The following is a 27,346-nucleotide window of genomic DNA, read 5'->3' as shown; positions in this document are numbered from 1 at the left end:
GAGTACTGCAGTGAGAGTGCTGACTGGTGAGGGTATAGACAGCTGTCTTCTCTGACACACATGGTGTCTTAAACTCTGTGCACCTGATGTGAGCTTCAGTGGAAGGTAAAGTCGGTTCAGAGGTTGACTTCATCACTAGATCCACAAACAGAACACAAGTCTGTGCTGATGAGTGAAAGGATTTAACATAATCCACTGGAATCACCTGACTGTAAGGTATTTATAAATGTTTATCCACTTCAAAACAAATAAATTACTCTTCTTAAAAATAGTGCTTTAGCATACCTGCATGTTTGTGCTTTTGAACACAGACCAGCTTACAACTTCATCAATAAATCATATACTGATCATTTACTAATGGTTTGTTCATGATTAAAAATTGTTTATTGAGAAAATTGACAAATACTCAGATGATTTATAAGTGATAAATAATGTACCAATTTATAACTTAGTAATGTGATTAGTCTGGTGCAACTTCACAACCAACGAGGTGCAATTTATAACTTATTAACCATCTACTAATGATCTGTTTGATTTATTTCATGATTTACACATTTTTTAAAGATAACTTACAACACATTTGTAAATCGTTAGCATACCACAAAATATTAAAGTTTGTCATACAAAATAGTACTTTGTCATTAACTAATAACTGATAAGTGACTTATAGCTGAATTAATAAAACATTCATAAAATGTTACTGTTACAACAGAGACACGGAGGCAGAGGTATAAACAATCCAGGTGAGTTTATTTACAAACAGCAGAGCACGGAGTAATGTTAAGCAGATAAAGAGTTCTTGAGAGCTGAAGGGAATGTAATACTGTCCTGATAATGTCCTGCAGATGCAGGTGAAGGGATGAGATGGTAGAAGCTGGCGGAGACACTCACACACACAGGCAGGTAAGCACACAAGGAGAACGGGAGACGAAGGAGATGGAGGAGACAACTGGAGCAGGTAAGTTTGGTGTTTGGAGTCCTTAAGGTAAGCATACATGTATCGTAGTGCAAACGAGACCGGACAAAGACTGTGTGTGAGTGTGGTGGTTATATGGTGGTGCTGATTGCGGTGCTGATGAGTGACAGGTGGCGGTGATCAGTACGCTGGTGATTGAGTGCGTGGGTAAGGGAGTGAGGTGGAACCTGACGTGTCTGTGACAGTTACCATATCACTAATTAATCATTTATGAATGTATATGTTTTGTAAATGATTAGTTCATCATTAACTGATAATTTATAAATGAATTATAACTGAACATCATTATAAAGTGTTATTATAAAGTGTATTAGTTATAAAGAATTATTATAACAACACTAAATAATCCTAACGGTCATTTTATTGTGCTCAAAACTGTAAAATTACGAACAATATCTGTAAATTAACAACTCGGCTGTTATTTTAAGTATTATGACATTAATGATAAATTGCAGTAATTCACATTTTTTTTTATTTTATACAGGAAAATTACTGTATTTTTATACAGTAAAATAATATAATTTAAATAAACATAAAAAAAAATGTAATATTTCAGGAAATACCTGTAAAATACCAATCAATTTGGCAGCAGGTGCCAAACAAAAACCATACAATTAAAAAAAAATCCTATTTTAAATAAGCTACTAAATAAACTAAATTAAAACTTTTATTTTACAGGTATTCCCGGAATTCATTCATATGACTGACAGCAACAGAACAATTACTAACAGATCCCTCACAATATCAGCATCTATTACACTCCAGTTTGCTTTTATTTCATTCATCTTAAAGTTCTTATGAGAACTAGCAGAGGTTTAGGTGTTGATATCTTATTGAAAATAAATAAATAAATAATAAAAATAAAAATAAATAAAAACATTAAGATTGATCAGTGTTTGCTTTAGTTGGTTAGTGGTTGACCCTTGCCTTTTTAACATTAGTCTTTCTTTTGATGCTTTAACTGTGTTTCTTAACTTTATATTTACATTAATTCAAGCATGAAGTTAACCTGTAAAATGGGAATCAATTGCAGTTATGTGTTTGTTAGCAATCAAATAATCAATATAATTCTTATTATCGGTCATTAAAAAAAAATATATTGAACAAAAGATTGAAAAAATTATTGCTGAACACCAAATAGTTGGCGCTATGCACTAGGTATGTAAACGTCTCAGGTTACATATGTAACCATGCTTTCCTGAGAACAGGGAATGAGACTCTGTGTTTGCAAAAATGCTGTGGGGAACGTCACATGATCCGATGTCTGAAAGTCAACTATCCAATCCCTATTGGTCGGCGACAGCCTATAACGTAATACGGCGCGACCCGGAGTATAAAGAAGTGCCTGGAAAAACAGTCAGCATCTATCGTCTTGAGGGACTGTTCTGCAGGCAGCAAACCCAAAGCATGGCAAGGAAATGCAGAGTCTCCTTCCCTGTTCTCAGGGAACCATGGTTACATACGTAACCTGAGACATTCCCTTTCGAAAGGGAACTTCTACTCTGTGTTTGCAAAAACGCTATGGGGAACGATATACCCACGCCACCATGCTTAAGGAGAGTGCCTGCCAAGAAATATGGCTGAGACAAAGGCTCCAGAGCAGTCAGAGAACTGCTTGGCAACTCCCCTTCGGGTCACACCAGGCTGTCAGTGACAGTATTCCCTTTGGCCAACAGCCCAAGCTAAACTTCAAGAAGGCCTTCCTCAGAGGGCCTAAAGAATCTGCTAAGGCGTCTGGAACCAGCTTTTCCGAAGAGAAAGTGGTCCCTTTAAGGGAATGTGGCCAAAGAACTGAAGGGAACCTCGGCCAGTCACTAGAGGGGAACGAAGTCACCCCCAATGCCACCAGGGAGGCCGACCTGGTCTGTCACGAGACAAACTTAGTCTTGGCCAATCCTGTCTGAATACAGAGCCTCTAAAAATGCATTCTTCATAGAATATAGTAAGTAAGAGTGACTGCAAAGAGGCAGAAACAAACTCAAACCCACACATAGAGACGGGCATCCTGGAGAGCAGAACTCACCTAAGTGCTATGAACCCTCGTATTGAAGGGAGATAATCTGCTTGTCCTAGGATCTACACAGTGCTTAATTAACCCACTGAGGAGGTTGTGCGCTAAATGCCTGTTTATACAGGGGAGCACAAACCAGCCTAGGGCTGAATCTCAGGAGGAGGCCTGATTAAGGCCTACCACCATGATCAGCTTAGGGAACTAAGCACTATTACAAATATAACCCTAATAGGGAAGTGCAAAGCCCACCTGACACAATCCAACAAGCTGTGTACTCAGTAAAAGCACCTTTTTACTCTTTAAAGCAAGAGGAGTACAGTGTGCGCCAACACGTATTAAGGAAGGCCTAGCAGGGCCTATAACCTCAACAGACACGTGGCAGTGTTTAGGCACCAAGAACGATAAACAACCGGACCAAAGGAGGTTGGATTTATCACTTGGGTTTCTGGCCAACCAGAAGTGTATACAGAATTCTCAAAGAGAAATATACACAAACATACACCAGTGTGTTCAAAAAGGCAGCCCATAGGGCCTAGCAACCTCTAAGACACACGGCGTAAGACTAGTGGCCGTTTCTAGGAGCACAATCTAAGCGCTATAAACCAAACCTCAGTAAGGTTTCACTACCATTATATACCTGAGGGGCCAGCCACTCAAAATACAGGGTAAAAGCACCCTGTTACTCTCACAGCGAAAGGGGAGTACATAACTGAACTCCACGTTACACCGGAGGCCGAGGTAGGCCTACCTTAGTAAACACGTGGCTACTCTAACCATACCACCCAAGAGGCCATGTATTAGAAATTTCCAAAGAGGGAATACATGAATCGCTGCCAAACATCGAGAACAGGCCTGTTTAGGGCCTATCCGTCGGCGATGGGACGTGGCCGATGGTGGCATGGTTTCCCAGGCATCCTGCCAACAAGTCGACTAAAAAAGGAGGCCTTGAGGGCCTATCATGCAATCAATCAATCAATCAACATTTATTTATACAGCCCTTTACAACACTCAAGGTGAACCAAAGTGCTTTCCAATAAAAACAAAACAATGTAAACAAAAATTAAAAAGCAACAAGAAAATGAATAAAATACACAAAATGCCACCACAACTGCTAGATATTAAAAGCCAGTCTAAATAAATACGTTTTAAGCTTAGCTTTAAAAAGGCCCAGGTCAGTGATAGTGCGCATATCGGCGGGAGCTTATTCCAGAGTCTGGGCCCAGCAACAGAAAAAGCCTGGTCACCCCAGTGTTTGCACCGTGACCTTGGGACTTCCAGTAAAAGTTGGTTTGTTGACCTAAGAGCCCTGGTTGGCTGATACAGAGCCAGCATCTCAGTTACATAAGGAGGGGCAAGGCCATTGAGAGCTTTAAAAACAAACAATAGAATCTTAAAATCAACTCTAAAAGAAACTGGAAGCCAGTGGAGCGAATAAAGAATCGGGGTTATGTGCTCACGTTTGCGTGTATTGGTTAAAAGACGGGCTGCAGCATTCTGCACCAGCTGAAGGCGCCTGAGGGACGACTGTGAGACACCAGCATAAAGTACATTACAATAATCTAATTGAAACCCACCACAAGTGGGTGAATAACTGGCCACAGGCTGTAGTAAGAATGTATTGCTTGTACAAGCTTTTATTCACAATAATAAATACCAGATTTTGTATAAAAACAATTAGATGTTTAAAACATGAGTACACATCATTCAGCAAGGAGAAACAACAAAAACAAAACAAATTTATGACAAACCACAGGGCTCCAACAGGGCACAACTATACGTGTGTAGAAAAATATAGCCACTACTTGCAATGCACACTCCAAATACAGTACAAAATTCCACGGCACTCAAAAGGATAAATAAATCACCAGAAACCACAGAAGAATGCCCACCACCTCACCAGTCACACCCTTGGAGGAGACCCTGCAGCTGCCATGGAAGTAAGATGGAAAACTAAAAAGAAAACAAAGAAAACAGTATCAATTGAAAGTATACAATAATATGAATACACAACATCCAAAGGAAAATGAGGGTAATTCACCAAAAATAAAAGAAATCAAATAATAACAATAGCCGTGCTAGTCTGCAAAATAAAAAAATCTTTTATTAATAACTGAAATACAAATTTGCGTAAATCAAATTATTTAATCTAATCAAATACCTTTAAATTAACTGGATAAAAAAAAAAAAAAAGGAATACATCAACCACACGGTTCGTCTTTAAAAGGAACCTACAAAATAAACTTTCATGAAAACATATAAATAAAATAAAACATACAAATAACCAAATAAAATACAAACATATAAATGAAATAAAAAAAAAAAACTAAATGGTACTTGTCATTACCTAATTCGCTCTCACTCATTCAACACTCTGAAGACTGCATCACTAGGCCAATCACCATCAACACACAAGGACTTCTGAAATGCAACAACAAGATAAAACGACTTTCTGCCCACCCAAATTAACCTACTATTATCCTTGCATAAACCCATTACCTTGATAAAACAAATACATACGACTGCCTTATGCCCCGCGTTCAAAATCACATAAAGGTGACCTAGAGACAAACAATTATAAGCATGAGCAGCATGAGGCAATATAACAGTCTCGTTGCTCAAAACAGGACCAGCCCTTGGTTAAATTAACTATTAAGAACAACATTATCTGATGCAAGCTCACGCTTATTTCCAGGTTCAATGAATGAATGAAACAAGGACGCGCTATACTTCTGTGCGTCTATTTATAGCATGCCAACTACGTAATGACGCAATTCTTAAAATTGTCCCAAAGACTATTGGGAGTTGTAGTCCCCAACCCATATGTCAGCTGGTTACATAATCTTGAGCTGATAAAAGCGTGAATAGCTTTCTCAAGGTCAGAGAGATTCAAAAATGGCCAAAAAGACGAAATTGAAAAAAACTAGCTTTAACCACACTGTCAATTTGTTTATCAAATTTCAGGCTACTATCAAAAGTCACACCGAGATTTCTGATTGATGGTCTAAGCTTTGAAGTCAGTGCATTAAAGTCGGAAGTTACAGACTCTCCGAATAAAATATACTCAGTCTTTTCTTCATTTAAATGAAGGAAATTTTGCTCTAACCATAGTTTAATGTCATTAATGCAATCAATTAGTGACCCAACTGCGTCAGCATTTTTTGGACTCAAAGGCAAGTAAATTTGCAGATCATTTGCATAGCAGTGATAAGCTATATTGTGCCTGGCTATGATGGACCCGAGAGGCAGCATGTAAAGTGAAAATAAAACAGGCCAGAGAATAGAGCCTTGTGGCACCCCGCAAGAGAGAGAGGTGGTGGAAGAGGACGAGTCCCCAATCGCTACAGAAAAAGTTCTATTGGTCAAATATGACGAGAACCACTGAAGTGCAGTACCCTGAATGCCAACATGGTGATTAAGGCGAGACAGAAGGACTTCATGGTCCACTGTATCAAAGGCCGCCGTGAGATCAAGTAGTACTAAAATAACAAGGCTCTTAGCATCAACAAACCGAGCAATATCGTTGTGCACCTTTAACAGTGCAGACTCAGTGCTATGTCCCGATCTGAATCCCGATTGAAATTTCTCAAAAACTGAGTTATTTTCTAAAAAAGAATGTAATTGTGTAAAAATAACTTTTTCTAGCACTTTTGAAAGGGCAGGTGGGAAACTGGTCTAAAATTAGACAAAACTGAGGGATCCAGATTAGTTTTTTTTTAAGAAAAGGCCTAACCACAGCATGTTTAAAAGCAGCAGGAACAGATCCTAAGCTAAGATATTTATTAATGTAAACCAACAGAAAAGGCCCTACAGTGGTAGAAACCTCTTTTAGCAATTTGGTTGGAACAAGGTCCAAGGGGCAATTTGTAATTTTCATTTGTTGCACTACTTCCTTAAGAAATGATAGTGTGACTGGTTCAAACTGTTCAAACACTGCAGAATGTGCTGCAGCAACAGCTAAATCAGTTCCAGAGCTCTTAGTCGTGAGTTGTCTGACAGACTAGAGAGAGAATTATAGGGTACTATGTGTCAAAAATGATTGATTTATGGCCCCTCATAAAAATATTTTTTTCTGTGTTTTGGACTTTGTGTGTTTTTGAAGTGAAAATGTTTGAAAACGATCAAAAAGTATTCAAAAATGGTGCTTAAAACTTTAAAATGTAAAACAGTGTATCGGGGTGACAGACATGGGTTTTAAGGGATGTTTTTATTAAAGAAAGTTTTTTTTTTTTTTTTTTCACATATTTGAATGTTTTTAAAAAGACATTAACGAATTGTACAAACACAAAGACAATTTAAAATGTTGTTAGATTTTCTGAAACAAAAGTATCAAACAAACACATTAACATTAAGTGTATTAAACAATAGTTGTTAAAAGACAAATGGGGTTTTCAAGCAAAACATTTCTAACATTTACTGTTAACGTTTTAGCAAAAAATAATTCTTACACTGATCCGTGAAACATGTCCTTTCTCATCAATGGCAAATTCAGAATAAAGGCAGAACGGCCTGTGAAAACGCTCACAAGTCTCCGCCCCTAACACGCCTCCAAACATCAACGTCATCCGCCCCTAACAGGCCCACCTCAACACCGAAACATAGAATGTGTATATTTAAAAAGCCCAGTTAAATAATTAAACACAAGATTTTAACAAAAAGTATCAAACAAACGCATTAGCATTAAGTATATTAAACAATAGGTGTTAAAAGACAAATGTTTTTTTAAAAAGCAAAAACATTTCTAACACTGCAATTTACTGTTAACGTTTTAGCAATAAATAATTCTTACACTGCACCATGAAAGACATCCTATCTCTTCGTTGTCAAATACAGAATGAAGTCAGAATGTCCTGTGAAATCGGTCCCAAGTCTCCGCCCCTAACACGCCCCCCAACACCGGAGGGATAGATGAGAGCAGAGATGCACATTTAAATGGGAATAAAATAAAATAACGCTTATAAATAATGATGTTTTAACATTCTTTAGTTCATTAACTCATTAACTGTTTAATTTATTTTGAGTTCATTAATTGATTTATTCACTCTTTGATAGCATCATCTACCTCTCCCACTGGGGGAAATTTATATATGGAGTAAAGTATATTGAAACTGTTTAAAACTATGTGCTTTAAAATTTAAAAACATGAAACGTGGGAGGTAAACATTTTTTTCACGCACATGTAACACTTTCACATCATTCAACTTTAAAGTGATGCGGTTTGTTAAAGACAAAAAACATAGGCTAGCATTCAGGCATAGTAAAATGTTATCAGAAAAGGTCAAATGTGTGTATATATATATATATATATATATATATATATATATATATATATATATATATATAGTAAAACATTATGCTTTAAAATTTTAAAATGTGAAAGAATGTATTGGGTGACAGTGACAGACATTAGGGAGTCAAGGAATGTTTTTATTAAAGAAAGTTTTGTTTCCACATACATCTGTATAGTTTTTATTTTGAAGACATAAAAATAAAGTGTACCGTTTAAAACACAAAGGCTTAAAAGATATTTTAAAGAGGTACCAGAAAAAGTAAAAACAAGTTAGAGAAAGCATTTCAATGGCATTAAAAACCAAAAAGTCAATGTTCAAACATTTAAAACATTTTCAGAAAAAAAGTAAAACGAGTCAGAAAAAGCCTTTTCATCACATGAAAAACATTAAAGTCAATGTCCAATCATTTAAAAATGTAAAACAAGTTTTCCAAACACAGTTTTAAAAACGGTAAAAACAAAAGTCAGACATTTTAAAACGTTATCAGAAAAAGTGCTTTGAACTTTTAACAAAGGTAAAACAAGTTAGAGATCGTTTTTCACATACATTTGAAGAAAGCTTCTTTCACAATAACAAACATTTCACATAGGGTCTACAACTTTAATAACTTTTAAAATGATGTATATTGTTAAAACCCAAAGGCCTATCCAGAGCTTTTTAAGCATTATCAGAAAAATGTAAAACAAGTTAGAGAATGTCTTTCACACAAGATAACAGAAAAATAACAGGGTAAAATATCAAACACGTGCATTAGCATTAAAACTATCAAGCAACAGTTGTTAAAAAGATGAATAGTTTTAAGCAAAACATTTTAACACTGCAATTTGCTGCTAAGGTTTTGTTTAGTTTTTAACAAAAATAACTCTTACACTGCTCCATGCAATACATCTTCACTCACCAGCGATAAAAGTAGAATGAGAATAGATCGGCATGTGAAGCCGCTCCCAAGTCTCCGCCCCCTAACACGCCCCCCAACACTGGAGGATAGACATGTGCAGAGGTGTATATTTAAATGGTAGTAAAATAATTAAACAAAATAATGTTTGTGAATAAAGTTTTAACATTTTTTTTTTTATCCATTAACTTATTGATTTATTCTTTCTTTGATAGCATCCTCTCCCACTGGGGGGGAATTTATATGTGTTCCACCATTTGAGAATGTGTTTTTGGAGTAAAGTATATTGAAAACTATATGCTTTAAACTTTAAAAACACAAAACATTTTTTCACACACATGTAACACGTTCACATACAACTTTAAAATGATACGGATCGTTGAAAACTAAAACGTAGTATTCAGACACAGTAAAATGTTATCAGAAAAGGTTTCTGAAAACCATGTAAAACATTATGCTTTAAAATGTAAAAATATGAAACAAGGTTTTGAGGTTAAACAATGCAATCAAGGGTTGTTTTATTAAAACTCTTTTCATATATACATTTGAAGGGTGTTTTCCCCCCAGAAACAACATTACAAATGTTAAAAACAACAACAAAAGCCAAAACAAAAAGTTTTTTTTCACATGATGTTCAACAATCTCAAAAGAGGTCAACAGTGCTTCTAAAACAATGTCTCAAACATGCTGTAACGCAAAGTTAAAATGTTGCGTAGTCCAAAGAGAAAAACAGTGTTATACCGGACGAAAAGATGCACGAGAGAGAGAGAGAGCTGTCATAATTTCCCCACGCCCCCGGGTTTAATAGGCTAATATAGCTAAACTTAAACGTCCGCATACATGAAGTGAGAACAAATATACAAATAAACATTAACATAACATAACATAACATAACATAACATAACATAACATAACATAACATAACATAACATAACATAACATAACATAACATAACATAACATAACACACAACAGTGGTTAAAATATGTCCAATAAGAAGTTTTCCCATTTTTAACATTTAACAGTGGCTTAATCTGTCCCGTTTCAGACGTCATCACTCGCAAATGACAAACATTTGAAAGAGGATTTTGTGTAAAGCTGCACGAACATCCAAAGGAAAGACATAGCCCACAACAAACAAAATAGCCTAATGAAATATACAAAATAACATTTAAAAATATGATTTTTGTTCATTTTAGTTAATTTAGTTATATTTACTCTTAGATCTTTTCAAGCCTAATACTTTCAAGGCTCTCCCCCCTCTACAACAACAACAACAACAACAACAACAACACACACACACACACACACACACACACACACACACACACACACACACAGTTGAACGTCTAAACTTTTACGACATCACGAGTGATTGTATCATGCTGTTAGATAACGAGAAAGGTTGTCTGGTCGGGACGTAGAATCAGTAACGCGTGGATATTAGCTCTTCAAAGACTGTAAAACATCTAAGGATGTTTCGGGGTATTTTACAATAGCTCTGGTGAATCTGGAAGAGTCTGACATTGTGAACTTTGTTTGGCTTTGTAAACCTAAGGATTAATACAGGTCGATTAGGACATTTTTTCCAAGTCATCTCAATGGCAAAATGTGTCCCAATCACCCCGAATTCATATTGCGTAGGTTTTCTCTACAAGAAATTGATGAAAACAGTAACATTACTGCAGCTTTTAGTTGATCAAGTACTGTTATTTTACTGAAACAAGACAAAAAGAATGTTTCATTTACCCCCAACAGTTATTTTTCCCAGTTAGCCATAGGCCTATAGTTATTCCTTTTATTTTTCAGACCTAAAATGTTGATCACTACAGGCATAGTTCAAACATGCAATACTCAAGAAAGCTAATTTTGGTGTAATCTTTGTGAGCTCTCACCCAGAACAGAAAACTTTGTATTAGGTGTTCTAGACAAAAGCTTCATACTAACAGAAAATATTATGTAAGTTAAACTGTGAGTGTACTTTAACGTTATACAATATTTTCAATACGAATATTATGGTTTCATGTTGCTTTAAAGATTTTTGTTTGTTATTTGCTAATACTTTTTCAACTAACACTTCAACATCCAGCCCAAGATGTACAGTATGAGCTAAGGATCTTAAAAGGCTGTTAATCTTAAAAGGCTAAGGCTGTTAAAAGGCATCCACACTCTGGTAAAATCATTAGTTCAAATTTAAAAAATTGTGTTTGCACAAAACTAAATTCAAGAGATGAGTTTACTACAAAAGTGTGTATAAGGCATATAGGACGACACAAATTAAAGAGATGTATGAGCTAAGGATCTTATTTGGCCATAAATAAACATGTAATGGGATGTTCAAAGTGACACAATATACAGTTAGATATTCTCCTACTTCATATGTCTGCAAATAGTTGTGCCAAAATCTTTGAAAAGTGCCAGTTAGCTATAAATAATACAGAAATCCTCTCTCCTGGTCTATTGCGAAAGTTTGGTGATTTGTAAATGAATTTTTTCCCCCACTAATCGCTGATGTTGTTTACATTTTGTTTCTTTGTTGTTTTATTTATTTATTTATCTATTTTTTAACATTTGTACAGTTTGTAAAGACTGCTCTCTAAGCATGGTCAAACATGTTCACAGGAGTTCATGAAAACATAAATACAGCATAAAGAGAATTAAATGACCACCTTTCTACATGACACTGCTTAAGACTAAACAGATGACATTTCTTTTAGGTCATCTTTCTGGTATGTCTTCGATGTGGGATCACAAGACACGACGCCCCAACAACAAAAAAAAAAGCGAGTCTTGCTGTTTTTCTGTTACCTAATACAACTATTACACTTCAGGTTTTTCTACTATTACACTTAAAGCTGAGCATTTCACTGTTCTTTTGTGTATGTCTCTAAACATCCATTAAGTAAATTAATTACAGTTGAAAAGAAGTCATTTTAGGTAAAAGGTGGGATGATTCATGACTTTTAGGTGCCTGTCTATTAGGTCTGATCCACAAAACAGATGGTGTGCTTTATGTCTTAATAATTTGTTCTTCTTTTTATGAAAGCATGCTTTGAGATAACTTATATGTGAAACATGCTCAGTCACATTCAGTCACTCTGAATTCTAGTTTATATTAATTGAACGTTGTTATTCCCCAACATGTTTAACAATGCTAGTTTTCTCTGCCTCATCAAAGTTCCCACAAGTCACAAAGTTCTAGTAGTATAGTGAATCTGAAACCATACCAAATATTAGCATGTAACAGTTTGGAGACATTTGTGTTTTTATGATTCTTTGATTTTTGTTTGCATTTCTTCTGAAACTTACTGTTTTAGAAATTGTTTACCAACTTTTAACATCAACATTCTCTGTGTCTGTTTTCCTTACACTTTTGGCTGGAAAAACAACAACTATGTTTATTTGCTGTAATGCTAGTGAGCTCGAGGTGTTCATAAATAGATTTTTTTTGGGCAGTATGTGTATACAGAATGTAGCAAAAGGATCTTTGAAATATTTTATTTTGTAAAACATCTGCGTAGCGAATGGTACCTTTAAAATCATAGTTTTATTATTAATATCATTAAGTTCTTTGTCATGATTATTATTTTTGCTTTTATTTTTACCTCCTAAAGAATCAGGTTTGCAAGTTGTGTAATACCGTTTTTATGAACTCTTGACCACAAAAGAATGAGTTAAGTGATTCAACCTTTTATTTCAACAATATATTGATGAATAGATACGTACATTGAAATAATAAAGAAAATGATAAAAATAGCATTAAATAAAAACAGCAAAACAATAATAATGACATTACCGTTTGTCTAACCAAAAAAGAAAATCTCTGCAGGCTATCATGTTTTGTTCTAGCTGATTAGAGTTTCAACTATTTCATCAATGTCAGTTTTCTCATTTGTTGAAAACATACGTCAGTCACACATGTACACATACAGAGAACCTCTGTAACTTTGAACTCGTTTGCTATATTCAGACATCACATCCAGAACTTTTTCAAATACTTACACAGACTGACTCTTTGCTGTTAATAATACACAAACTTGTTGTATGACTGATTGTATCAGGCCATGAATTTTTCAGGGCTCTTACAATGTCCATTTCATTTTTGAGATTTGTTACATATTTGGTATCCCCCGCACAATCGTTATTCAATTCAAATGCAGCATCGATGATCTTCATCAGAACTCTCCATCACACTCCATCAGCTTTTGCGTAGCCATTTCAGAAATCTGCCGCGTAGAACATAGACTTTTTTGAGAACTCAACTTTGTGCACGATATAAACTTTGTCTCTTATTCAATGCTGAATGATTTTAATAGTTCCTGGAATCTCGAGCGAGTCCTTAAACTATTGTCCAGGCCTTGTTGCGCATTAATGCTTTGAAGTTGTGGTTTATAGGTCAGACCCCTGAAGTAGTATTAGTCGAAGAATCACAGTTTGCATCAGTCTCAGACAATCCATGTAACAAACAGATAAATTTCCTTCAACCTTTAATCAACGATATGTAGTAGTAGCACAGGAGTCCACTCCGTCAACCTGGCATTGCACTGAAGGTCAACTCATTTAAGAGAGCAACTGAGCTCTGTGTATCGTTGTGGGTTATCAGGACATCTGATTGGGGTAAACCCTCCCTCAATGGAGGGTGGTGTAAAGGGGGTTGTCGTCAAGCTATAAACAACTTTATAAAATTAAGGCAGGCCACGATGAAACAGAGATGTCTATTAATTACACCAAAAGATTCAGTTAGCATAATATGATTAAAGATTACAAGGACAAAAAAAAAATGCATAGGTGAATTGTTTACATTAAGATCCATAACATGAATTTAGAAAGAAGATAGGATGTATTTCATTTTGTGTAGGCTTTAAGCAATTTTTTCCAAATATTAACATGGTAAAGTTCCGTTATAGACCTTTAGCTAATTAAAAATATATTGAGTAAAATTAAAACTTAAAACATGACGTACATATTGTTCAAAGTTACAGAGGTTCTCTGTATGTGTACATGTGTAACTGACGTATGTTTTCAACAAATGAGAAAACTGACATTGATGAAATAGTTGAAACTCTAATCAGCTAGAACAAAACATGATAGCCTGCAGAGATTTTCTTTTTTGGTTAGACAAACGGTAATGTCGTTATTATTGTTTTGCTGTTTTTATTTAATGCTATTTTTATCATTTTCTTTATTATTTCAATGTACGTATCTATTCATCAATATATTGTTGAAATAAAAGGTTGAATCACTTAACTCATTCTTTTGTGGTCAAGAGTTCATAAAAACGGTATTACACAACTTGCAAACCTGATTCTTTAGGAGGTAAAAATAAAAGCAAAAATAATAATCATGACAAAGAACTTAATGATATTAATAATAAAACTATGATTTTAAAGGTACCATTCGCTACGCAGATGTTTTACAAAATAAAATATTTCAAAGATCCTTTTGCTACATTCTGTATACACATACTGCCCAAAAAAAATCTATTTATGAACACCTCGAGCTCACTAGCATTACAGCAAATAAACATAGTTGTTGTTTTTCCAGCCAAAAGTGTAAGGAAAACAGACACAGAGAATGTTGATGTTAAAAGTTGGTAAACAATTTCTAAAACAGTAAGTTTCAGAAGAAATGCAAACAAAAATCAAAGAATCATAAAAACACAAATGTCTCCAAACTGTTACATGCTAATATTTGGTATGGTTTCAGATTCACTATACTACTAGAACTTTGTGACTTGTGGGAACTTTGATGAGGCAGAGAAAACTAGCATTGTTAAACATGTTGGGGAATAACAACGTTCAATTAATATAAACTAGAATTCAGAGTGACTGAATGTGACTGAGCATGTTTCACATATAAGTTATCTCAAAGCATGCTTTCATAAAAAGAAGAACAAATTATTAAGACATAAAGCACACCATCTGTTTTGTGGATCAGACCTAATAGACAGGCACCTAAAAGTCATGAATCATCCCACCTTTTACCTAAAATGACTTCTTTTCAACTGTAATTAATTTACTTAATGGATGTTTAGAGACATACACAAAAGAACAGTGAAATGCTCAGCTTTAAGTGTAATAGTAGAAAAACCTGAAGTGTAATAGTTGTATTAGGTAACAGAAAAACAGCAAGACTCGCTTTTTTTTTTGTTGTTGGGGCGTCGTGTCTTGTGATCCCACATCGAAGACATACCAGAAAGATGACCTAAAAGAAATGTCATCTGTTTAGTCTTAAGCAGTGTCATGTAGAAAGGTGGTCATTTAATTCTCTTTATGCTGTATTTATGTTTTCATGAACTCCTGTGAACATGTTTGACCATGCTTAGAGAGCAGTCTTTACAAACTGTACAAATGTTAAAAAATAGATAAATAAATAAATAAAACAACAAAGAAACAAAATGTAAACAACATCAGCGATTAGTGGGGGAAAAAATTCATTTACAAATCACCAAACTTTCGCAATAGACCAGGAGAGAGGATTTCTGTATTATTTATAGCTAACTGGCACTTTTCAAAGATTTTGGCACAACTATTTGCAGACATATGAAGTAGGAGAATATCTAACTGTATATTGTGTCACTTTGAACATCCCATTACATGTTTATTTATGGCCAAATAAGATCCTTAGCTCATACATCTCTTTAATTTGTGTCGTCCTATATGCCTTATACACACTTTTGTAGTAAACTCATCTCTTGAATTTAGTTTTGTGCAAACACAATTTTTTAAATTTGAACTAATGATTTTACCAGAGTGTGGATGCCTTTTAACAGCCTTAGCCTTTTAAGATTAACAGCCTTTTAAGATCCTTAGCTCATACTGTACATCTTGGGCTGGATGTTGAAGTGTTAGTTGAAAAAGTATTAGCAAATAACAAACAAAAATCTTTAAAGCAACATGAAACCATAATATTCGTATTGAAAATATTGTATAACGTTAAAGTACACTCACAGTTTAACTTACATAATATTTTCTGTTAGTATGAAGCTTTTGTCTAGAACACCTAATACAAAGTTTTCTGTTCTGGGTGAGAGCTCACAAAGATTACACCAAAATTAGCTTTCTTGAGTATTGCATGTTTGAACTATGCCTGTAGTGATCAACATTTTAGGTCTGAAAAATAAAAGGAATAACTATAGGCCTATGGCTAACTGGGAAAAATAACTGTTGGGGGTAAATGAAACATTCTTTTTGTCTTGTTTCAGTAAAATAACAGTACTTGATCAACTAAAAGCTGCAGTAATGTTACTGTTTTCATCAATTTCTTGTAGAGAAAACCTACGCAATATGAATTCGGGGTGATTGGGACACATTTTGCCATTGAGATGACTTGGAAAAAATGTCCTAATCGACCTGTATTAATCCTTAGGTTTACAAAGCCAAACAAAGTTCACAATGTCAGACTCTTCCAGATTCACCAGAGCTATTGTAAAATACCCCGAAACATCCTTAGATGTTTTACAGTCTTTGAAGAGCTAATATCCACGCGTTACTGATTCTACGTCCCGACCAGACAACCTTTCTCGTTATCTAACAGCATGATACAATCACTCGTGATGTCGTAAAAGTTTAGACGTTCAACTGTGTGTGTGTGTGTGTGTGTGTGTGTGTGTGTGTGTGTGTGTGTGTTGTTGTTGTTGTTGTTGTTGTTGTTGTTGTAGAGGGGGGAGAGCCTTGAAAGTATTAGGCTTGAAAAGATCTAAGAGTAAATATAACTAAATTAACTAAAATGAACAAAAATCATATTTTTAAATGTTATTTTGTATATTTCATTAGGCTATTTTGTTTGTTGTGGGCTATGTCTTTCCTTTGGATGTTCGTGCAGCTTTACACAAAATCCTCTTTCAAATGTTTGTCATTTGCGAGTGATGACGTCTGAAACGGGACAGATTAAGCCACTGTTAAATGTTAAAAATGGGAAAACTTCTTATTGGACATATTTTAACCACTGTTGTGTGTTATGTTATGTTATGTTATGTTATGTTATGTTATGTTATGTTATGTTATGTTATGTTATGTTATGTTATGTTATGTTATGTTATGTTATGTTGTTATGTTATGTTAATGTTTATTTGTATATTTGTTCTCACTTCATGTATGCGGACGTTTAAGTTTAGCTATATTAGCCTATTAAACCCGGGGGCGTGGGGAAATTATGACAGCTCTCTCTCTCTCTCGTGCATCTTTTCGTCCGGTATAACACTGTTTTTCTCTTTGGACTACGCAACATTTTAACTTTGCGTTACAGCATGTTTGAGACATTGTTTTAGAAGCACTGTTGACCTCTTTTGAGATTGTTGAACATCATGTGAAAAAAAACTTTTTGTTTTGGCTTTTGTTGTTGTTTTTAACATTTGTAATGTTGTTTCTGGGGGGAAAACACCCTTCAAATGTATATATGAAAAGAGTTTTAATAAAACAACCCTTGATTGCATTGTTTAACCTCAAAACCTTGTTTCATATTTTTACATTTTAAAGCATAATGTTTTACATGGTTTTCAGAAACCTTTTCTGATAACATTTTACTGTGTCTGAATACTACGTTTTAGTTTTCAACGATCCGTATCATTTTAAAGTTGTATGTGAACGTGTTACATGTGCGTGAAAAAATGTTTTGTGTTTTTAAAGTTTAAAGCATATAGTTTTCAATATACTTTACTCCAAAAACACATTCTCAAATGGTGGAACACATATAAATTCCCCCCCCAGTGGGAGAGGATGCTATCAAAGAAAGAATAAATCAATAAGTTAATGGATAAAAAAAAAAATGTTAAAACTTTATTCACAAACATTATTTTGTTTAATTATTTTACTACCATTTAAATATACACCTCTGCACATGTCTATCCTCCAGTGTTGGGGGGCGTGTTAGGGGGCGGAGACTTGGGAGCGGCTTCACATGCCGATCTATTCTCATTCTACTTTTATCGCTGGTGAGTGAAGATGTATTGCATGGAGCAGTGTAAGAGTTATTTTTGTTAAAAACTAAACAAAACCTTAGCAGCAAATTGCAGTGTTAAAATGTTTTGCTTAAAACTATTCATCTTTTTAACAACTGTTGCTTGATAGTTTTAATGCTAATGCACGTGTTTGATATTTTACCCTGTTATTTTTCTGTTATCTTGTGTGAAAGACATTCTCTAACTTGTTTTACATTTTTCTGATAATGCTTAAAAAGCTCTGGATAGGCCTTTGGGTTTTAACAATATACATCTTTTTAAAAGTTATTAAAGTTGTAGACCCTATGTGAAATGTTTGTTATTGTGAAAGAAGCTTTCTTCAAATGTATGTGAAAAACGATCTCTAACTTGTTTTACCTTTGTTAAAAGTTCAAAGCACTTTTTCTGATAACGTTTTAAAATGTCTGACTTTTGTTTTTACCGTTTTTAAAACTGTGTTTGGAAAACTTGTTTTACATTTTTAAATGATTGGACATTGACTTTAATGTTTTTCATGTGATGAAAAGGCTTTTTCTGACTCGTTTTACTTTTTTTCTGAAAATGTTTTAAATGTTTGAACATTGACTTTTTGGTTTTTAATGCCATTGAAATGCTTTCTCTAACTTGTTTTTACTTTTTCTGGTACCTCTTTAAAATATCTTTTAAGCCTTTGTGTTTTAAACGGTACACTTTATTTTTATGTCTTCAAAATAAAAACTATACAGATGTATGTGGAAACAAAACTTTCTTTAATAAAAACATTCCTTGACTCCCTAATGTCTGTCACTGTCATCCAATACATTCTTTCACATTTTAAAATTTTAAAGCATAATGTTTTACTATATATATATATATATATATATATATATATATATATATATATATATATATATATATATATATATACACACATTTGACCTTTTCTGATAACATTTTACTATGCCTGAATGCTAGCCTATGTTTTTTGTCTTTAACAAACCGCATCACTTTAAAGTTGAATGATGTGAAAATGTTACATGTGCGTGAAAAAAATGTTTACCTCCCACGTTTCATGTTTTTAAATTTTAAAGCACATAGTTTTAAACAGTTTCAATATACTTTACTCCATATATAAATTTCCCCCAGTGGGAGAGGTAGATGATGCTATCAAAGAGTGAATAAATCAATTAATGAACTCAAAATAAATTAAACAGTTAATGAGTTAATGAACTAAAGAATGTTAAAACATCATTATTTATAAGCGTTATTTTATTTTATTCCCATTTAAATGTGCATCTCTGCTCTCATCTATCCCTCCGGTGTTGGGGGGCGTGTTAGGGGCGGAGACTTGGGACCGATTTCACAGGACATTCTGACTTCATTCTGTAATGATGTAAAACATCATTATTTATAAGCGTTATTTTATTTTATTCCCATTTAAATGTGCATCTCTGCTCTCATCTATCCCTCCGGTGTCCGGTGTTGGGGGCGTGTTAGGGGCGGAGACTTGGGACCGATTTCACAGGACATTCTGACTTCATTCTGTATTTGACAACGAAGAGATAGGATGTCTTTCATGGTGCAGTGTAAGAATTATTTATTGCTAAAACGTTAACAGTAAATTGCAGTGTTAGAAATGTTTTTGCTTTTTAAAAAAACATTTGTCTTTTAACACCTATTGTTTAATATACTTAATGCTAATGCGTTTGTTTGATACTTTTTGTTAAAATCTTGTGTTTAATTATTTAACTGGGCTTTTTAAATATACACATTCTATGTTTCGGTGTTGAGGTGGGCCTGTTAGGGGCGGATGACGTCGATGTTTGGAGGCGTGTTAGGGGCGGAGACTTGTGAGCGTTTTCACAGGCCGTTCTGCCTTTATTCTGAATTTGCCATTGATGAGAAAGGACATGTTTCACGGATCAGTGTAAGAATTATTTTTTGCTAAAACGTTAACAGTAAATGTTAGAAATGTTTTGCTTGAAAACCCCATTTGTCTTTTAACAACTATTGTTTAATACACTTAATGTTAATGTGTTTGTTTGATACTTTTGTTTCAGAAAATCTAACAACATTTTAAATTGTCTTTGTGTTTGTACAATTCGTTAATGTCTTTTTAAAAACATTCAAATATGTGAAAAAAAAAAAAAAAAAACTTTCTTTAATAAAAACATCCCTTAAAACCCATGTCTGTCACCCCGATACACTGTTTTACATTTTAAAGTTTTAAGCACCATTTTTGAATACTTTTTGATCGTTTTCAAACATTTTCACTTCAAAAACACACAAAGTCCAAAACACAGTCATAAATTCCTTAGTGGGGGTAGTAGGGAGGGGTGGAGGGGTAGTGGGGGAGGACAAAAACAGGTGGCCAAAACAGGTGTCCGTTTAATATACTTAATGCTAATGCAATTGTTTGTTTGACACTTTTTGTTAAAATCTTGTGTTTAATTATTTAACTGGGCTTTTTAAATATACACATTCTATCTTTCGGTGTTGAGGTGGGCCTGTTAGGGGCGGATGACGTTGATGTTTGGAGGCGTGTTAGGGGGCGGAGACTTGTGAGTGTCTTCACAGGCCATTCTGCCTTCATTCTGAATTTGTCAGGGATGAGATAGGACGTGTTTCACGGATCGGTGTAAGAATTATTTATTGTTAAAAACATTAACAGTAAATGTTAGAAATGTTTTTGCTTGAAAAACCCATTTGTATTTTAACAGCTATTGCTTGATATACTTAATGTGCTTAATGTTACTTAGTGCACTTGTTTTATACTTTTGTCTCAGAAGATCTGAACTTTTTTAAATTGTCTTTGTGTTTTAATTGTACAATTCATTAATGTCTTTTAAAAACATTTAAATATGTGAAATAACTTTCTTTAATAAAAACATCCCTTAAAAACCCATGTCTGTCACCCCGATGCACTGTTTTACATTTTAAAACTTTAAGCATCGTTTTCAAACATTTTCACTTCAAAAACACACAAAGTCCAAAACACAGTCATAAATTCCTTAGTGGGGGTAGTAGGGAGGGGTAGTGGGGTAGTGGGGGAGGACAAAAACAGGTGGCCAAAACAGGTGTCCAAACAGGTGTCCAGTCCGGTGGGAGGGAGGGAGGGGGGGGGGGGGGGGGGGGGGGGAAATATTTTTATGAGGGGCCATAAATCAATCATTTTTGACACATAGTACCCTATAATTCTCTCTCAGACTCCACTTTATTAATAAAAAAGTGAAGGAAATTCTCACAACAGGAGACTGAGGCATCAGTTGGAGAACAGGTATGTGGGTTCACAACAGAATTAATTGTGTTAAACAACACCCTGGGACAATGGCCACTATTGGTGATAATATTTGACAAATATTTAGACTTTGCCTCCTTCACAGCCCTTTGATAATCAGAAAGACATCTCCTTAATATTTCCAATGACACATGTAATTTGTCCTTCTTCCATCTGTACTATGCCTTTCTACAGAGCTGCCTAAGGTCTCTGGTGACATCGTTCATCCAGGGATCTACTCTTAACTTAGGAGATCTGTGCTTATAAGGGGCAGTAGAGTCCAAGATTTCAGAACAAGTGGAATAAAAGGATGAAAAAGGTCATCAGGGCATGCAGGAGAGACAGATTCACTGAGGGCATAAAGTTTAGAGTCCATAAAAGCAGCAGTAAACACTTCAGCTGTTGAGGAGGTGTAAATGCAACGATAACATGGAGAAACAAGAGACCTATTGGCTGTTGATGACAAAATTGGAAATTAAAAAATAATAGGGAAGTGATCTGAGATGGCAGTCTCAGATATTTCAGTAAGGGAAATAGAGAGTCCATGAGAAATAATAAGGTCCAAAGTGTGACCAATAAGATGTGTGGGTCGATCCATTAGTTGGAATAAATCAAAAGACGACAAAAGTCATTTAAAATCAGTGGCCAGCTGATCAAACGGACAGCAAACATGGATGTTAAAATCACCACAAATCAAAAGTTGATCATGTTTAGGGACAACATCAGCTAAAAACTCAGAAAACTCTTGGATAAAATTCTTGTTGTATTTAGGAGGACGGTAAACAACAGCACACAACACAGGGCGTGTAAACTCAAAAATAACTGCAGTTCAAAACAAGAATAATTATTTATAGATAAAAGTCGGCACTTATAATTGTCTTTGAAGACAGTAGCCACGCCTCCTCTGCGCCCAGATGCACGTGGGGAGCTGAAAAAACAGCACCGAGGTGGGAGGAGCTCCGTGAAGATGCTGTTGTCACCTGGTTTAGCCCAGGTTTCCGTCAACAAAAGAAAATCCAATGAGTGAGAAATAAAAAAGTCCTTTAAAATAAAAGTTTTGTTTGTAAGCGATCTGGCGTTGATCAAAGCAACTCGTAATATGTTGAGACCAGACTGCTGGGAGATGCGTGCAATCGGGCGATGGTTCTCCTTTATGGGATGCCGTTTGTAAATCCTCACGGGCCGTCGACAGGCAGTTGTGTACTCAGCATCGGGGACAACGGGTCGAAGCCACCGATAACAGTATTCCGAGGAACACTTAACGACGTAGCCGTCATACTCTTGAGAGAGCTCCTTGAGGCAACGAGGATCAGATGCCGAGGACAGGGTCAGGTAGGCTCTTCTTAATCTGACAAGTCTACTGCTTCTTCTGCAGCGCCTTCTGCAGCGCCTTCTGCTGCGCTTTCGGTAGTGATTAATGGCAGGTAACAGGCAGGGCACACGCCACAGGTACGAAGGTACAGATGACAGGAATGGCGGTGGCATCTTAGACTGTCCACTAAAGCCACAGATTGAAGGTTTAACAAAATAATTCCTTATATTCAGAAGAGTCTGGCGATCATATACTAACAATGGTGACACATTCTGTGCAAAGTGTGACAAATTTAACAATAACGATAAAACACAAGGCAGATGTAGACGGCCAGCCAAACGCAGTGGCGCCATCTTTCCTATCCTGCAATGACACGTGGCTCCAGCTCGTGAATTTAAAAAGGGGACCAAGCTACAGGGAACCAGCTCTAACCCAACATAACTATGGGAAGCTAACTGCAACCTGCACTAGGCTACACATTCCAACAGGCAATGTACCCTAAACATGTGACTATGTAACATGTGAAGGGAACCAAACAAAGTCAACATGGTGTAAGGGAGGCTATAAGGCCTACTACCTCAAACAGACACGTGGCAGGGCCTGTGGCAGTGTACATATGTGAGCAAACTATTATTAGTTAAACAGCATTGTAGAAAACAACTGCTAACTAGAAGGAGGCTACATATAATAAAGCCTACAATCCGAGTTATATGCAATATAACCGCTAACAAGATCACCAGGGAGCTAAAATAGATACCAACTTTCCTCAAAAAGTGGCTCTAACTACCCTGTGTATGCAATCCAACAGGTGATGCACTCAGTGACACATGTGAATGTGTCTGTGAAGTTTCAGCTCAAAATACCCCATAGATTTTTTTAAATTAATTTTTTTAACTGCCTATTTTGGGGCATCATTAACAATGCACTGATTTAGGCAGCGCCGCCCCTTTAATTTGCGTGCTCCCTGCCACATGAGCTGTTGACTATATTACAGCGCATTTACAAAGTTCACACAGCTAATATAACCCTCAAATGGATCTTTACAAGATGTTCGCTGGCATTATGCAAATATTGTTACGTAACAGTCTGTGTTATGTTGAGATTTGCCTGTTCTTCGGAGGTCGTTTAAACAAATGAGATTTATATAAGAAGGAGGAAACAATGGAGTTTGAGACTCAATGTATGTCTTTTCCATGTAATGAACTCTTGTTATTTAACTATGCTGAGGTAAATTCAATTTTTGAATTTAGGGCACCTTTAAATGGGGAATATATAGTCACCATCCTTTCAAATAGAGGCCGCTTTACAGCAAAAAGGGCCTATTAATATGAGAACAGGTGCTAACCTGTGGCAGCATAAGTAAGCTCACATATAAATGTAGGACAAAAGTCTAGAACTCAAAGCAAAACACAAAACTTTGATATACATGCTGTTTAAAAGGAAAAACAATCTCATACAGATCCTCAAATCTGTTCTAAGCCTTAGAGGACGAAAGCTAAAAAAACATCGTCAACTCAAACTTGATAAATACAGATATCAAGTGGCTCAGAGTAAATTAATTTCCTTTATTTTCATGAAAGTTCTAGGAAGTGGGGCTTATCAATACCTGCATAACTTATCTACGCAAAGATAAGGGCCTACCACCTGAGAGACAGCATCAGGGAGTCAAAACAGTCTACAACCTAGCTGTTAATCTCACAATTGCGCCTACATAAGCAAGGGGATAATGGCATACGGCCTAACAACTCCCTTGGGAAGAGGCCAGAACTAGGAACTATACAACCTGATAAGGGATAGTATACATAGGGTTATGTAAATAACATGCCTAACCTAGCTCTAGCCTGACCGCTAAGCTACGGGCCTTCTTACAGGGCCACAAGCCTAGTGAAGCCCGGGCTTCACCTCCAAATCTCATGGATAAGAGAAAGAAAGCTCACAAGCAAACAATGTCAGGCAGTCCATTAAGGCCTAATTGAACATACATATTGAAGTGACAAATGCTAACTCAAACTACTCTAGAAAACAGCAGATGAGAAGCTATTCTAAACAACAGGTGGCTAAGAGGCGGCCATTTTGTGGCCTGCACAATATATATTCTAGCCTGTCTGTCAACTTCAGTTTGCCTAGAAAACCCCTACTTTTTCTGACTACATGCTCAGAAAAACCATACAGGAAAACAATGTTATATTTTTAAAACACATAAAATATAGACCCTCCTGCGGCTCAAAGACCGAAGACTCCTAATGCTCCTTTTTACATGAAAGGATGGAATCTAAGGTTCTTTTAAGCCTAAAAGATCCTCTTACTATCAAACAGAAACAGCGGGCTGACAGAAATAATTACTATGGGCCCAGCCATCAGTCTGACCATCAGAAGCATCTGAGCATGATATCTTTATATACACACACACACATATATATATAAATATGTGTATATCAAGTGTCAAACCCTGGGACGCGGATGAACACACTCTCTTGAACATTTGTAAGGCATATTAAAGAATCCCTTACTGGAGTTGACGTAGCCATTTCAATCAGACAGAACAGACCTGAAAGACGATAAGAAGCTGACTGTTTCTCCAGGCGCTCCTTTATACTCCGGGTCGCGCCATATTATGTCATAGGCTGTCGCCGGCCAATAGGGATTGGAATTGTTGGATAGTTGTCTTTCAGACATCGGATCACGTGACGTTCCCCATAGCGTTTTTGCAAACGCAGAGTAGAAGTTCCCTTTCGAAAGGGAATCGCCATTAAACAAAAGAAGAAGGAGGAAGTAGTGCGGTATACTGTTTCTTAGTGTCTGTTTCCATGGTGACTCATGGGTCTGTGTACCTTCGGATAATTTGTCTTCTCCTTTTTGTCTTCTAAACGGAAAAACAAGAAAGCATTCATTTATCACATATTCGACCCTCCCCATGAGAATAATCAAGCTGTTTATCCATTTTGGTTTTATTGTTTTTCCACTTGGCGGATTATGTGATAAATAAATGTTTTCTTCGTTTTTCCGTTTAGAAGACAAAAACAAAAAAACAAATTATCCGAAGGTGCACGGACCCTCATGGATGCATTACTGAGTCCTTGTCGATCCATCACTGCTCACTTTATAAAGTAATTCACTACAATACAGCAGCAGGACAACACATTTTGGTTTATTTTATTTGAACACATGAATTTTTATTAGCTCTTTTTTTTTTCTTAAAAAGTGTTGCAGTAAGACATTAATGCAAGCTGCGCAACCATTTGTTAGATTTTGCGTTAATCAATCTGTTCAGCTCTTCCAATCCTGACCCATGGCTTGGGCAGCATTCATTAATTCCAAAATTTAAATCAAGGGGAACTCTTCCCTGAAGTCCATTTCAAAAGAGGACTATTGCTTTGTCTTCTGCTGTCATTGTTTGCAGGTCTAAAGCTGATCTAAAATCTTGTGAGTTGAACACTTTTGAATGTGATAGTGATACACAATAGTTTGTGCTCATGCCAGTCAGACAGAGAATAGCTTCACACCCTAAAAGCTCCATATTTCACAACTCTATGAAAATGTCTTCTGGACATCTCCATTCACAAGAGACACAAGCATTACAGATTATGACGATGCAGAAGATATAGAGGCCTTTTGGAATAATTAGAGCCACTCTCTTAAGAGGACTGAGTAGGCAAAACATATCCTAGACCTAGACTAAATAACACCAAATACAGAACTAACAGCTTGCAAGGTTGAGTAAAAATATTTATTCAACTTCATGATGTTCTAACATTAAAGTAAATAAAATGGCAGCTATAATGTAATACATATATTACATTATAGCTGACATTATATATATATATAAAGCTTGTTTGCATATAAAGCTTGTTTTTATGTCTGTCCCTTAATTTGCACTGCATTCATGCTAATTTATTTTATTTTCAGAACCTGGTAAAATTTATTACAAAGTGCTAAAGGAAAGACGACCCAAAGTAGAGTTCACAGTTTCAAGTGACATAAATAAGACATTACTTGAATGCAACACATGGTGTAAAACGGAATGGGATAAAGAATTCAGGCCACGTGTGGAACTTGTATCAGCTAATGTTGATCTCTTCGATGCCATAAATGTATTTAACACATATGATAGAAAAGCAGATGCCAGTGTAACAGGCACCTATGTTCAAAGGGAAACATATAAACATATGGAATATAAAGATGAAGCAGGAGAGAGACTTCCCAGGGCTGGAGCCTCTGTAGCAGCAGGAGTTGGACGAGCTCATGCTGAATACAGTATACTTGAGGCAGAAGCCAAAGGCCCCAATGTCTCAGCTGGTGTTGAAATCAGTGTGGCTGGATTAGGAGCAATGGCTCAGGCTGAAGTCGGCAGTGCATCAGCTAAAGCCGGTCCAGTTAGTGTGAAAGTGGGACTTGGACTCGACACGGGTGTATCTATTGGTCTGACTGGGGTGGAGGCAAAATTCCTGGGATGTGGAGTCTCAGCTGGTCTAAAAACCAGTGTATCTCTTCTGGGTTCAGAAGTGTCATGTTCAGTCATGTAGTTACCTTTGAAATTGTGAAGACAAAAACAGTATCCTGAATATATATTAACAGCATTAGTGTTAATGTTTAGCTATAAAACTACAACTTTAACTAAATGAAAACATAAAATTATGTTGTTGTTTTTTTAGATGTTATGTTTATATAATT

General features: G+C 35.7%; 1 protein-coding gene across 1 annotated transcript in view; it reads left to right on the top strand.

The window, feature by feature from the left end:
- LOC125266186 overlaps window positions 1–27,346 on the top strand; it is a 31,829-nt gene extending 4,483 nt beyond the window's left edge. The window contains exon 2 of the mRNA XM_048186635.1: window positions 26,582–27,346. Within this exon, the coding sequence (XP_048042592.1) occupies window positions 26,582–27,198 (617 nt within the window). The 3' untranslated portion in view covers window positions 27,199–27,346. The remainder of the gene's footprint in view (window positions 1–26,581) is intronic.

The sequence above is a fragment of the Megalobrama amblycephala genome, linkage group LG4, assembly GCF_018812025.1.
Source record: "Megalobrama amblycephala isolate DHTTF-2021 linkage group LG4, ASM1881202v1, whole genome shotgun sequence".
Lineage (NCBI taxonomy): Eukaryota > Metazoa > Chordata > Actinopteri > Cypriniformes > Xenocyprididae > Megalobrama > Megalobrama amblycephala.
Note: the sequence above shows the minus strand (reverse complement) of the source record. Positions and strands in the feature narration are given on the sequence as shown.